The sequence below is a fragment of the Scomber scombrus genome, chromosome 20 (assembly GCF_963691925.1).
Source record: "Scomber scombrus chromosome 20, fScoSco1.1, whole genome shotgun sequence".
Lineage (NCBI taxonomy): Eukaryota > Metazoa > Chordata > Actinopteri > Scombriformes > Scombridae > Scomber > Scomber scombrus.
The window spans coordinates 8199035-8213076 of NC_084989.1; the positions used below are offsets into that span (position 1 = coordinate 8199035).

Genomic DNA, 14042 nt, shown 5'->3' on the forward strand with positions numbered 1-14042 from the left:
AAACCACTGCTTCTCTTTTCCTGTTTTTTGTTTTTTTTCCTCTTTATGAAACGCGATACAGCTCCTGCTCATTTGTCCAGTATCTTTTGCCAAAGACCTCAGAAACAGAGTGGAGAAGGTCCCATAGGACTGTCTAGAAGAGAGTGGAGCTCAGCCACAAGCAGCTATGTTCTGCCTCCCATAACTTTTGGGGAAAGCTCAACTGTTAATGGCCATGCTGTGTTGTGCAGCTTGTAATGAGATGGACACTATATGCGTACAATAAATGATTGAAATCTGTATTACTTAAAGAAATACTATGGGTATTCTACAGCTTTAGTTGATGATAGATAATCCCTTAAATATAATATAAACATTACATGATACACTATAATGAATCTGATCATGCTTCATGTGGTGCATTAATCTCAACGTTATACTTTTATTTATTTTTTTACATTGACAACCCCGAATGGCAGTGAGAGGTTATTATGTATGTTTTAGCATATGCTGTGCGAGGTGGCAGTAATGAAGAAATTGAGGAGAATGCAGCGGCAGCACATCATAAAGTCATGTGTTATTTTACATTTATTGATCTGTTTGTGTTTTCTAAAGCAGCTTGTATGTTTAAAAGCATACACAAATGAATGAACATACCAATATGGTGCCTGTAGCTTTTCCTCTGACCTATGCTGAAAATTATCATATTTTGAAATTGTAAAACAATAGTACATCAGAATTCTACAGCTTTCCCAAAAAGCAATATGCTCATACTGTTATTACACAACCTAATATTATACAGTGACGGTAACGAAATATATATAAGACACTTTACATGTTTATAAATTGCATCATGCCATCTAAAATACTAAAACAAAACTGGACATCCCTCACTTTCCCATGAATCAGGAGCAAATGTGAACAGTAAACATAGAAAGTAAACATAAAAATAATTAGGAAAATATAAAGTATAATGTATCAATAATGAAATCTACATATCAACAGCAAAACTAGAGGTGAAGGTAAATGTCATTTTAAATGAATGTATTTGGATTTATTGGAGTATCACCTGAGCCTCAGAGCTGTAGGTAATCAAGTCATTCTTTTCATCTTTTTCTTCCTATGTCAGAAAGGCAAAACCATTTTCAACAAATATAGTTTCTATATCTAATCTAATCTTATAATAATCATTTCATTCATCATAAACAGTAACCTCAAAAACACAAACTGAGGCCCAGTGTAATAACAAACTGCCTAGATGCAATAATGCCATATTATGCTTATATTAAACTAATACATGCTTTTATTAGAGCTTGGGCACTCCAGAAGAAACTACCTGATATAGAGAGGGAGACTTTTTCTCTGTCATTACTCATTACTTTACGCAGGAGGAGAATCTCACATGTAGCTTTACCTTATTTTATATTCGCAAATGCACATTTTTAAACAAAAATACACACTTTTCAGAGCTGACTGTCCATATCAAACAATATCTTCAATATGTGAATGTACAAAAGAAACACCTGCAACCATTGTAAGCTGTACAAAATATTGACTTATTTATTTATCCATTCATTCATTCATTCATTTATACAACCTAGTCCCCCTTGCTGTAAACTTGTTGTAGCCTTTAATTGTTTCAATAAAAGACACATTTAACCTTATTTGAACCACTTTCTCCCTGACCACGAATGCAACAATCCGACCTTAGCGTCCTCGTTGTGTATTTGTGGGATTTGTAGTCTATTAAACACTTGGATGCATTTTATCACGAGCTGCGAAAAACTACAAATCCCATATTTAGCAATGAGGAAGTAGCGCGACAAAACACTCCGGAGGTTGCTGCACCACAAAGCGAGAAGATGTCTCATGTTGTAAAGAAGAGAAAATTAGATAAAAGCCGTCAGGACAGCCTGTACTTTGACAGCTACTCTGATGTGACCATTCACGAAGAAATGATAGCGGACCACGTGCGAACCAACACGTACCGCATGGCTATACTGAGGAACAGTGAGTGTATTCGGGGTAAAGTTGTGCTGGATGTCGGGGCAGGAACCGGCGTGTTGAGCATCTTCTGCGCGCAAGCCGGTGCCAGGAAAGTGTATGCGGTGGAAGCTTGCTCCATAGCCGAGCAGGCGGAGAAGATAGTGAAGCAGAATAACATGGAGGAAAAGATCCAGGTGATACGAGGCACTGTAGAGACGGTGGATCTACCGGAGAAGGTGGATGTGATAGTGAGCGAGTGGATGGGTTACGCGCTCCTACACGAATCCATGCTCAACTCGGTGCTTTACGCACGGGACAAGTGGCTACAACAGCCGGGCGGGGTCATCCTACCTAATAAAGCCGAACTCTACATAACACCCATCTGCGACCCGGTGGTGGAGGATCGCTTACATTTCTGGTACACCGTTAAAGATCAGTACGGTGTCGATATGTCCTGCATGTCTGACTTTGCCACTAAATGCATCATGAACTCGGACATCACTGTGAACTCTGTGACCGTGGAGGACGTGCTTTCGCATCCGGCCCGGTTCGCAGAGCTAGATCTGAACACGGTCACCGTAGAAGAGCTGAGGTCCGTGAAGGGCGACTTCACGTGCGAGTGTTTCGGCTCAGCAGCTGTGAACGCTTTCTGTGTTTACTTCACGGTCACTTTCCCCTGCCCGGACAAACCGGCGCTCGTGCTTTCCACGTCTCCGTTCAAACCGGAGACGCATTGGAAGCAGGCCGTGCTGTATCTGGACGTTCCGGTTGATGTGGTGCAAGACACGCTGGTTACCGGAGAGGTTAGCATGTATCCATCTGAGGCCAGCGCCAGACATATATGCATCCATGTGGACTACACTATAGGAGAGCAGAAAAAACAGTCCAAGACTTTTTCTATTCCTGACTGGAGCTCTGAAGCCCAGACATAGTGTGGTGACTGTGAACGCACCACCGTGTGACAGCCAGTTGATCAGGCAGCACACTGAAATTCCCCACATCCTTAAACCTCATCTAATATTATCAGCTAATTAGACTTAAACTTTCTCACTGTACATGTGTATGGGTACAAAGAGGGGCAGTCGCTGCTATTTTTGCTGTGTGAATTATTATTATCATATTTTAAAACAATAAAAATCAAATTTGAAGCCACTGTCATGCTTAGCCTTATTGAGCTTACATCTACACACGAGTTTGGTTTTTACTCATCTCTCCAGGTCAATATTTACCCCCCCCCCCCCCCCCCCCCCATTTTTACGAATAAAGATGAGTTTAACTCATCAGCAGCAGTACTGAGCAGTAGGGATGGGCATTTTAAGTCATTTCGATATCCGAGTATTCACATTAAATTATTATAAAGAACACTAATATAAGAAGAGGGTCTCAAATGAACACTTAAGTGCACACTGCCAGTTCTGAATGAATTGGAAAGTGATGCTTACATATGACTGTGTTAAGTGTCCATGAATCTGTCCTAATGGGTACTTTGTTGGCACTTTGCAGATCAGCCCTTAATTTCAACACGCTTTCTCATACATCTTCCCCACTGAAAACACTGAATGAATACTAACATCTAAATCAAGTCTCTCTACTACTCAGTCATTAAACACTGTTGTATAATATCTTCTATGACTCTGAACGGAGCTCTCTTAAGTTTGAAAATATGGCCCTCATGATGTCATAAGTTGTCTCTGCTTTGGCTTTAGACTTGATTACAGCCTGTGTTACAAAGTGGTGTGGAGTTTGAAAGAAGTGGGCATTTAATATGTTTTGAGGGTCTAATAAAAGACCCATTCTAGTTGCATTATGGGAAATGTAGGACATAGTGTCTTTAGAGCTTGACCCATACTAGTGACTTTAAGTCAGAATATCGTGGCTTCTGCTGTATGGATTTTGATCATTCTTTTTTCATGTGTCTTAATATGTCTCTTACTCCATGGAAGTGAAGTAGTAAATTGTTGACTTTACCAATTTCATTATTATCAGGGTGTCAAACAACATTTGACATACTATTTGACCATCTCCTGAGACTAAAACTACTAGAAGTCAGATGAATCAAATATTTTAAGAGGGTCTGAGGCTCCTTCAGACAGAGTGAGGCAGATTTCACTGGTGTTCTTCCAAACTGTTGAATAAATGCAAAACCAAGCTTCAGATATCTGATTTTTCTAATGAATTCAAACATGCATATTGTGTGGAATCTGATCAAAATGCTGCATTCGAACGAGAACTAAACCACTATATTGACTTGGACTAGCTGTAGTCAGGCAGGAGGTGTTTAACACTGGCTGGTATTCAGTTTTTAATAAAGCATCAAATTGGCTCATTATTTTTGGTTTAAAGCTAGTGCACGCTGTCGTCTGTTGACAGAAACCACTGACTCGATCGAAACTTCTACTTAAGCATTCTGTGAGGTAGCAGTGATTCTGGACAATCATCAAGCCCACACCTTGCTATACTGAAGTGAGTGAAAATGATCTTGTAGTTTTTAGCATCGTAACAGGCAGGGAACTAGACTCTAATAAATTGTTTGACTGTTTCATTTGTCATGAGTCCTGCCTCTTACACACTAAGCAGACAGTAGTCAACTACCATTACTAACGTTACCCTGGTACAACTTCAGTCATACATCTATTACTTACCATAAGGAATCTTCAGGTTTAAACATCCAGAGAGTGAACTGTTCTTTAACCCATACTTCTTTAAAAGTATGTAAAATACTGTTCAGAGTCAAATTTGACCAATTTTTACATCCAAGAGCTGTAAAAACACTTTTTTCTTTTCACCTGAAATTTGATGGCTTCCCCTAATGTGAAATACAAAAATGGAAACACAATTGACACATATTCATGCAAAATTTCAATAATCTTCATTCTTCACATTTAATATAATTTGTTGAAATAGTTCCCATGTTTTATGTAACATTGGACCATAGTATAGTGTTTTTATACCGTTTTTTATCATAAAAACTAAATAATAAACTCTCTGCTCTCTGAAAGCTTCATTAAGGATACATCATGTTTATCTGTGACTGATGAGGTCTTTATGAATGATTTGTGGTTCAGAAGTTTGGTATAGAGACTTAATTATGTGAGGAAATACTGTGGCGGGTCAGAATATGAACAGTATGTGAGGGTTAAATGTAGGTTTTGACCTTCTCTTTGTAGAACAGCACAACATTTCTTTAGACAAATTATTACTTTAATACTGAGAATGTGGATTTTTTTTTAAAATAAGCATGATTTAAGTGATTAAGATAACAAGATAAGATGTATCTTTATTGATCCCCCTTGGGAGAAATTCAAATGGACACAGCAGTGCAGTGGAAAAAAAGTAGCAGGGTAAGGGTACTAAAAAGCGTACTAAAAATCGAATAAATAAGACAATATTAAGATAAAATGAAATACTAGATTAATAACTGCATCTTTGTTTAAATAAATCAACAATATATAAATGTGTAATATGCAGAAATTCCTGAGATTATATGTGAATGTTCCTAAGATTAACATTCAGAATATACCCTCATACAGATACAAAATAAATAAATATGCAATGTGCAGAACATCTGACATATATAATACATGATTCTGGGATTTACATAGTAAGATACTTAAAAACATGTGCATTTACCTGTGAGTGAGTGGTGTATGGTTTGAGTCTTAATCCTAGTCCTAGTCAGTAGAGTGGGAGCTACTGGGATTTTGAATATTATTATTCAAACAGGTCATCACCTAAGTCACATGACACAAGCTGGCCACCGTAATGTGTTATTATGTTATTTGTTATTCATTCCTCTTAGTGTGTATACTAATTATTAGTAGTTGAAAGTCAGATATGAATAGCAGTGGCACCAGCCTGCCCTATCTGCTGCTCTTTTGGTTTTGTTGTACAATATTTTTTACACTAGAAGTGATACTCATAATGAATCCACTCCTCCAGGAGAATGTAGTTACTCCGAGGTCAATCCAAGGACAACACGTTGATAAAACCTCTATGTAAACATGCAAAGATTGTTGAAAATATTAGCTGATAATTCATCTTTTGCATCTCGCCGCTTGAAATATGGTTTCCATTTGTGTCTGTGTCATCGGTACAAATGTGAACCCACCCTCTAATGAACGCATTTAAAATTAATCACAAGCTAGAGTGTCCACAAATCAAGAGTATTGTCAGCCAGTTGGGGGAAGGAGTGCAGTAATGGCTGTATCACATTTTCAAACTGCTATTGTAAGATTTAGGATGTGGCCTCTTCATTCTATATAGCTCTGGATTTCCACATTATCCAGCTATGGCTAATGCATACACTTTTACTCAGCTTCCATTTCTTATTAGACAAACTTTGAAAAGGTGTGAAAAGATAGTCAACCTACAACTTCTCACCTTTCCTTATGTGAAAAGCACATACAGAGACATGCCATCATAATAATCTTTCAGAAATTCTTTTGCCTCGTGACCTTCATGAAACTGAACATTTCAACATGTTAAGCCTAAATAAATGATTAGAAATGAGTTGTGTACATTCAGTTTTCCAAACACTGTATCAAAGACTCTATTGAACAATCTGAAGAGTAAATCTGGTTTTAAACTGCTTTCCTTGACCTTAACTTTCTCTTAATGTAAAAAAATGCAGCACTTTAACACCATTAATAAAGTAGAAATTCCAAATCCTACATGTGAATATTATGGTGAGTTTATGAGAGATATAAGATAGAGAAATTGAAACATGAAGCTTTATAGTCTGTAATTCACAGAATATAAGAAAAGACATGACAAGACATTCTTTAAAACTGTTACACAAACACCAATCATCATTGCATTGACACTTATGACTGTTTAAAAAAAAAAAAAACTGTCTAATTTGCTAATCCCCGTCTCACTGAGAGTCTTAGTCGAAAATGTAATTAGACATAGATGTAAAATGAGCAGCTGCAAAAGAAAATACAGTTAAGATATCAAGCTCCTGATATGTGTGACCGGTGTACAGTGAGAGTACATAAACAGAGAGGAACGTTAAGTAAAAAGTAGTCATCCATGAAGTCACAGCACGTCGTTAACAACAGTTTCTGTGCTGAGCCTCAGTTATAGCTTCCAGGAAGCACAGCATGGAGCCAACAAACTTGACGTTTAGCTACTCTTTATGTTCCTAACAGCCATCATCTGAGTCTTTTGGGATAATTCTGCTATTTTATAGTAAAGTATTTTGGATGGTTAAATTCAGATGTTAAAAACTGTGTTAGGATGTCTAGCACTCTCTAGAAGAGCATATTTCAAATTGCAGGTGTGTGTAAAAATACAGCATTTGAGTTGAATTAGCTTAAAATAGCAGTGGTAATTGAAGGTAATTGAGCATTATACAATAATAGAAGATACTACTTGTCATTTCTAAACATGGTGTTAGATGTCATTGCCATAGAAGTGATAACAGCAGCAGTGTTTTGCACCAGGCATCAGTCAGTCTGTCACACTGACGTAAAACCCTTGTTTGTGACTGCATCTAAAATGAGATTCTACCCTTGCAGCTAGCCTAATGCGCACACACACAGCAGCTGAATCTCTTCTCAGCCTCTACAGGTACCTGGAAAAAATAAAATAAGCCCCGCAGTCAGAACAAAGGAAGGTGTCCCGAGAATGTAAATGTCAAACACAGCGCGGGCGGGCCACCGTGAAGCCCAGAATCACACTCATGCATGCGTGGCCACTCTTGGCTTCTAAATGCTAAACTAATTGTGATCCCTTCCTGCCTGACATGATTTTGAAACCTTTAGAAACAAGTGTTAAAAACTTGAAATGGGATTATTCGTCTTGCACTGCGCCGCAATTTAGGAGCCAATCAATAGACAATGTGATTAATCTATCCTTTTGGAGAGTCATTGGTGGATGAGTAAGTGGAGCAGAGGGACAACACAAGCCACAACTCTGAACTGATGTAAAAGTTGTCTTTAGAGATGGTTCAACTTTTTGACAGTTAGCAGTGATGATTTGCAGTTAGAAGTAAAGTGCAATGTGATCAAGTGTAAATGATGTTGTGTGTTTCAAATTCAGCACGTCTAAAAACTCTACAGTAGGTATCAGACAGTAGGATTGACAGACCAGACAGTCTGAGTCCAGATGTCAGGTTTCTACGACTCTGTATTATGTGAAAGACTGAGGCGGCGTGCAGAATGCATACAATGAAAGCATTAAAACTCATGAATATTTTCCCAGTTTTAAAGTGGATTAAATTGAGATTTGTCACCGCTTTACACAAATGATCCTATTACACAAGCTTCACGAAATTCTTCATAAAGTTTTACAATTGTATGTAAAATAAGATACTTTTTTAAAAATGAAAATGAAAAAGCCCCATTAACAACTTAGAATGTATGCTTTTAATCACGACACCGTAATGTATTTATAAGCTTAGCAATTTGGCGATTTTCTGCCATTTTCCAGTTTAGATTCAGTCAAGCTAATTTCAGTTGGATAGAAGACATTTGTTAACTGGTACAAATGATTCCACAAATCCTCTTGTGATATTCAGGTCTGTGTTTCAGCTGGCCCACTCAAACGCCTTCACTGCTTATACACAATATATCATAATACAGTATATATCAGTCAGAGGGTCCAAAACACTGCAATACTTTAACTACATCAATGATGAAGATGAACAACACTTCCTCTGATCTGTGTCTTCTCACTGTTCTGCTGTTAGACTTAATATTAGCTTCCACTCTAACAACAAGTGGACTAATTATTTGTTCATTTGTGTAGATGTATTAATTTGATTTATTTTGAGCCCACCACAACATGTAATGAATTAAATGATTTCTGGAGCATGCAAAATAAAGGTATTCTGTTATAAAAAAATAAAAATATTCATCATAAGAGGAAAAAAAGAGAGTTAAAAAACATTTGGCTGATGTTGAACACTGGTAATGAGGTGTTGCTAGGTTTCAGTGCTCACTGAAATGGTTTCAAGCTGGGCTGTAGCTGCCATTGAGGTCATGTTCTTAGTATTTAAGGTATTTTATGGGGTTTTGATTCTATGTCTAACTTATAATTTTGAAGAAATGTAGAAAAGTGACTATTCTGACTCATTTTGAAATGTGTTCTTAGCCCCAGCATTTCACATCTTTGTTTTGCATGTAAGTGTGTCTAATCTGTCATAGGCTACGTCTACTTTTGGGGACTAATTTTAGGCTTAAGACCAGTTAATCAAGGATGGCTTGTCCCAAAATGGGAATAGCTGATTTTCGAGTCAGTGGTTAAGGTTTGTGTCAGGTTAAGGGTTAGGGTAAAGGTTAGGCAAGTAGTGACAGGTCAGTTTCCAGGAAATGATTATAAGTCTTTGCAATTATCCTTGTAATGTGTGATTGTGTGTGTGAGTGTCTGTGGGTTTGCCATAGGCCAGTTTAGAGGACAAATTTCAGACTCAAGACCGGTTAATTGGGGATGGCTTGTCCAATTGGGGACATGATTTTTGTATCCAAAACCAAAAAACACTGTTTTTGGGTCAATAATTAGGGTTAGGGTAAGTCTCCAGGAAATTAATGCAAGTCAATGTACTGTCCTGTTTTCTCTGCTTCCATGCATTCCTTTTTTTGTCACAATTCGATTTAAAAATTAGTTCTATGATTAAATATTAACAAAAATGTGTCTTGAAACTATCAAATATGACAACAATAAGCCTACACAGTGCATGAAGAAAACACCTTTGAAAGAAACATGCAGGACCGATGACCACAGCATTTCTAAAATCCCGGATACAGTCGTGGTTTGATAAACCTCACGTGTTTTTAACGTGACAGAGGTGATATGGATTTGTCCACCTTCAGGAGAGACGGGAACACAGTGTTCAGCTCCTCACGTCTGTGTCCACCAAAGTCTGAGCTCGTTTTACAAGACTCCTATCGTCCAGAAAATTAAGATAACATTTAGTTTGATGTCAATCTTGTCAACAGTGTGTTAAAAAGTAACAGCACTGATGTCACTGTAACATAACACTGAAACCACAACATGACTTATTCAAAAGGACAAAATGTGCCATATTACAAAAACGGTAACTGCACGGATCTCAGGTTGTTTCACTTCCACATTCAACAGCTCACTGTCACCTTGATCAAATCTAATAATGCCCTCTGTGACAAAAACTATGAATTATGTATTCTGAAACTAAAATAAGGGAAAAAATGTAATCTCCATAATGTCATTTGCGTTGATGTCAGTATGTGTTGGACACCCATGTATTCGTGCAGTCATTTGTTTCTGTTGATGTGTTTTAATGACCTGATTAACATGGCTATCCAAACCCTCTGTGGGTAATATGAATCCTAAACTTCAACCATTGCATAAAAACCCAGTGAAAATCATTGAATGTGTTTCTACACAGCTCATTTTCGATCGCTGCTGAAACCTGACTGGACTCTGGTGGCACGGTGTCTAATCATGGCTGCTCATTCATCCTCGTATGCAAATGACACCGTGAATAAGCCAATAGGATTCAATTCCCACAGTCGGTTACAGTAACCAATATTTCTGTCAGCACATCCTGAGAGGACAAATTGGGAACATGGTATTGACAAAAGCTAATTTAGTGGACCAACTCCCGGAGTGGTGGACTTTATTTCTCTGGGGCCCAGCAACAGAGACCATTTGTCATCATTATCATTAGCAACAGGAACTGACCTATGTGCCTACTGCACCAAAATAACTCTGTCCCACTGTATGTCCCTACATTTTTTCTCAACAATAATAAAACAGTACACTTATTTAAATGAGAAACAGTATTTATTCTAGCCCTGAGCTGCAAATCTCAGCCAAGAAAGCCACTGCCTATCAGAAATGCATCCAGCTGAATGCACTGAGGCATGACTTCATGGATGGACACACACCGTACAACGAGGACAGATCTGGACGGCGCCTGTTAAGAAAGTAAATCCCAAATCACTCGCAGGGGCACGTAAATCTGAACGGGATGGCCCCGATTCACAATCAGCCCGAGGCAGACGGCTCTCACCCTGTGAGCAAAGTACAAATCCATCAAACCCTCCCCCTCCCCGCTAATCCTTTTCCAATCATGCACTTTTTGGATTATGCTTCTATGTAATTCTTCTCAGGTATTGTTTTATAACTTAATATGATATTTCAATTTAGAGGAGTTGGGTTATGGGTTTAGGACACCGTGCAGGATTGGATAAGCAGTAGAGGTCTGCAGGCAGCAGATTGGAGCTGAGGGTTAGTGCCAGGCTGAAAGAACCGTGATAAACCTTTGACGCAAAGTCTAAATGGAGCAGGTGCATAAAGGTGGTGAGACTGACCCGATTCACTCCTCCAAAGACATCCCAACATTAGAATGTTAGACCTGTATTTGTCCTGACTCTCACCAAGTGTCTCGCCCTCAGAGAGAGGTTCGGATGCTTTGCATAGTGAGACAGTTCAGAAGTAAAGACATCAGCTCTAGAGCTGCCATCTTTACTCACCTTGGAAGCAAGAAAATCAAAAGTTCACAAAGTCAAACTTACAGAGATGTGATTGCAAAGAAAAACACACATCCCTTTCATTCTTCTGCTCAGCTCTGAGACTCTGCTTTGCAGGTTTCACCTTGTCCAAAAAATTGTGAATTCACTAAATCTGCACAAGACGAGGAAAACACATTCTCTCTTTTCTGAAATACTGTTTTAGTGACTTAGACATTAATACTTTTGCTATTTCTTTTTTTTTTTTTTTTACCCATCACCATCAAAACATATGAACTACTGTCTGTTCTGCAGATTTACCTGAACATGCATTTGTCTGTTTCAGCCCTGTGCACGCTCAGATTTAGGTTGATGACACAGCTGTATTTTACCACATAAAAGTGTATGGAGCACAAGCTTATCTCTTTATGAATAACCTGCGCCCTCCTCACCCCCGCCCCCACCCCCCCACTTCAACTAACAAACACACTCCTCCGGATGAAGGCAACATTACCCTCCATTGAACAGGCGTAAAAATCCAATACCACTGTGCCTGGCGTCCGCCAGACACGGATGTGCAAAAACAGCTTTACCCATCAATTTTCTAATGACCATCATCAGACATGACAAGAAGAGAAAAAAAAATCACTCAAGGGTGGAGGTGAGATATCGGAATATGGTCACAAGTAAAGAGCCCATCTATTGAACTCAGATGGATTTGAAGACTCATGGTCTTATTATGTGCATGTGTGTAATTTAAATACCTTTCATTCTCCTCGCTCAGTGACCTCTAACATGCCTTCCTTCACACAGGCGACATGCCTTAACATGTTAATGTATTTGCCATATCTCTCGGCATTTAAGTATTTTAGCTTTTTAATGGTGTCTGCCTTTATTTACAGAGTGGCTGTATGCACACCCAGCCTGCTCGAGCTTAGTGTTATGCCTTGGGAGAAAAGACGGAAAAGAGCTTAACAGTGTGCAGATGAGCTTCAGAAATGTATTGTGGGTGAACATATTATACGGTGTCATTGTACTGAGTCAATAAGTGGGAATTAAATGTCCTCTTTGGTAGCTTTCCACTATGCGCTCCTCTTTCTTGTCTGTGAGTGAATTAGAAAAAAGACTTTCATGTCAGGCAAGTTGCCCTTGGGCTCGGAGAGGGGAGGGAAACAGAGAGGTGGCTGCATGGAGAGCTGTCACCGCTGTATCCTTCTCTTCCAACCTGTCACAATTAAAGATGAAACTGTCTCATCAAGCCAAAAGTACAATGTTAGTGTACCTTATACCCACTGGATGCTTTATTGATCAATGATTCAACTCAGCTTGGCTTGTTGTTGAGATTTCTGGCTTTGGAAACCTACTTAAACAGTGCTGTGAACACTCTCAGCTGTAGAACTGCTCAAAATGGAGGGAAATAAGGAAGTGAAAAAGTAGTGCACATCTGGAACAAAAACTTAAACCAGGTAGTGGACCAAAGAAGTCTGGACACTATATCTCCCAAATAAGGCACTGGCATCACACTAGCTACACTGCACTCTCCATTCATGTGATTGCTATTTCCCTATTGAGGTAATGATTTGTCCATTAGAGGCTAACGCAAATTGTGCAAAGAGTTCTGTCAATGTTCCAGATCCTTTGTCATTTAAGAAGTGCCATTTGAAGCAATTTTAAAATCGGCGCCTATTATTGTCAAATACATTGTCATAGCTTTTTGACTAATGACTGTAAACAACTAGATGAGTGGCAGCCTGTGTGTCTGGAAGCTCCAAAATTAAGACCACATTTACCCACAGTGCTTTCTGTGTCTCTGGGAAGCGATTTTACATCATTAGCAAGTGATTTTCCCGTCAGTCCCTCCTGAGAGCTTTATGTTTCTTGCTGTTTTTGTGCAATAAAGCTTTATGCCACTAAGCAGTCCAACAGATTCCCCTCAAATTCCTGCTACTTATGCCACTGCTGTCTCCTGGATTTGCATGCGATCTCATATTTGTCATAAAAATGTGTCACATTTGAATAGAACTCCAAAATTCTCTAAGATGAATAGAATAATGACTCCAGCTAAAGATGTTTCTGTTCACGGCTGCACTCGGCTGCGGCTCATTGGCTTCAGCAAAGAAATAAACTTCAGGTGAAAGTCAGTTGTCAAAGCCTCACCACCTCATTGTGTGTGAGAGCAGTGAGCCTGGTCGCTCTCAGGCTCTCTTTTTTTTTTTTACAGGACTCACTTGGAATCTTATTTTTCTCAGCAGCCTTATTGCTTCATTTTAACCAACTTTTTTCTAAAAGCATTGCCTGTACTTAGGCTTTGCAGGACCCTGGAGGAATTTTTATCCTATCGTCGCCACTTGTGTGCCCGGCTCTGAGTGACGTTGCGCCGGTACCGGGAGCTCTCCTCCATTCACCGGGAGCGGCCGAGACAAGCGGGTCGCTTCACGGCGAGTTTCCCGTTCCTGCGCCTCGTTAAGATGTCCCGTTTTAAAGCGGATTTATTTGGCTGCAACAGGCTACATGGCTGGTTGTCCTCGATGGTATGAAGCACTGAGAACCAAGGTGAGAGGCTAAGACGGCCGATTTCTGTTGATTTCACTCATCTCCAACTGGACGCTGGGGCGCGTAAACTTTTGAAGCTTCGCTACGACG

The 14042-nt window shown here is 39.2% G+C and overlaps 1 protein-coding gene across 1 annotated transcript; it reads left to right on the forward strand.

The window, feature by feature from the left end:
* The first annotated feature begins 1828 nt into the window (after positions 1-1828).
* Positions 1829-2955, forward strand: prmt6 (protein arginine methyltransferase 6). The gene has a single exon (XM_062441707.1). The coding sequence runs from the start codon at positions 1842-1844 to the stop codon at positions 2895-2897; it is 1056 nt and encodes a 351-aa protein (XP_062297691.1). The 5' UTR covers positions 1829-1841; the 3' UTR covers positions 2898-2955.
* Positions 2956-14042: the final 11087 nt, after the last annotated feature.